At 46.1% G+C, this 1,296-nt stretch overlaps 1 protein-coding gene across 1 annotated transcript; it reads left to right on the top strand.

The window, feature by feature from the left end:
• Positions 1-6: 6 nt before the first annotated feature.
• Positions 7-1,077, top strand: LOC111646895 (stonustoxin subunit beta-like; the record flags this gene model as incomplete). Its single annotated transcript, XM_023396463.2, has 2 exons — positions 7-91; positions 209-1,077. Coding segments are annotated over 2 exons (660 nt in total), but the record flags the coding sequence as incomplete, so codon positions are not given.
• Between the last annotated feature and the right edge of the window lie 219 nt (positions 1,078-1,296).

The raw sequence follows: 1,296 nt of genomic DNA, 5'->3' as shown, positions 1-1,296 counted from the left end.
TGCTGACAGAGAACGTGCTGGTCTGACCCCCCTCCTCCTTTCAGGGCGGAGCCTGGTGGAGTCCGATGGTTGACACCAGGTCTGAGCAAGTGTAAGTGTGTTTTTAATGTGATTGATGAAAACAAAGCAGCACATTCAACCATCATCAAACTGTCAATAACTGATTAGATGATCAATAACTGCAGCTGTGTTTTGTTCTCTCCATCAGATTCCTGTGAACTCACAATCAACACAAACACAATGAACAGAAGGATCAAACTGTCTGACAACAACAGGGAGGTGACACATGTGGAGGAGGATCAGTCATATCCTGATCATCCAGACAGATTTGACCACTGGTCTCAGCTGCTGTTTTCAACTGGTCTGACTGGTCGCTGTTACTGGGAGGTCGAGTGGAGAGGAAGGGTTTATATATCAGTGAATTACAGAGGAATCAGCAGGAGAGGAAACAGTAATGACTCTGTGTTTGGAAGGAACGATCAGTCCTGGAGTCTGAACTGCTCTGATGCTCGTTACTCTGTCTGTCACAATGACATAAAAACATCTGTCTACTCCTTCTCCTCCTCCTCCTCCTCCTCCTCCTCCTCCTCCTCCTCCTCTGTCCCTAACAGAGTAGCAGTGTATGTGGACTGTCCTGCTGGCTCTCTGTCCTTCTACAGAGTCTCCTCTAACAAACTGATCCACCTCCACACCTACAACACCACCTTCACTGAACCTCTGTATCCTGGGTTTGGAGTCCGGTTTGGCTCTGTGTCCCTGCCCCTGCACTTTCATGGCAATTGATCTAGATGTAAATGAAACTAATGAGTATTAGTTAAGGCAGAGTATTGAAGTAATGCTCACATCAGCTGATCATGTCTTCAGCTTCAGGACTGTTGGAGCCATTTTCAGTTGTAGCCAGGGTGGCGCTGTGGACAGCCATGAGAGTTTATTTAAGTGTGGAGTTGATTTGATTACAGGTGCGCATAACGAGGTCTATTGTTTTTGACCGTAAGGCAGAGGTGGAGGTGATGCGTTTATGTGAAAATAAGTACTTTGTTAAAACTGAAATAAATGGATTGGTATATCCAACTGCAAGTTGTTTTGACTTTGGACAGTATTTTTTGGGACCCACAAGGATAAAGGATCCTTGTCGCAAGGAAACAAGTCATCTACAGCGGAGCCACGAGTACATTAACAACTAAAACAAACGGAGCGTCAACAAGGACTCTCAGTGCAGGTGCACATGAGCAACATCTGGAGGGAGGGGCTTCTCTCGTGTGTGTGTGTGTGTGTGTGTGTGTGTGTGTGTGTGTG

The sequence above is a fragment of the Seriola lalandi genome, unplaced genomic scaffold (genome assembly GCF_002814215.2).
Source record: "Seriola lalandi dorsalis isolate HSWRI2012SDOR001 ecotype SW California unplaced genomic scaffold, Sedor1 jcf7180002054977, whole genome shotgun sequence".
NCBI classification, from domain to species: Eukaryota; Metazoa; Chordata; class Actinopteri; order Carangiformes; family Carangidae; genus Seriola; species Seriola lalandi.
The sequence above is the reverse complement of the archived record's forward strand: the minus strand, read 5'-3'. Positions and strand labels throughout refer to the sequence as shown.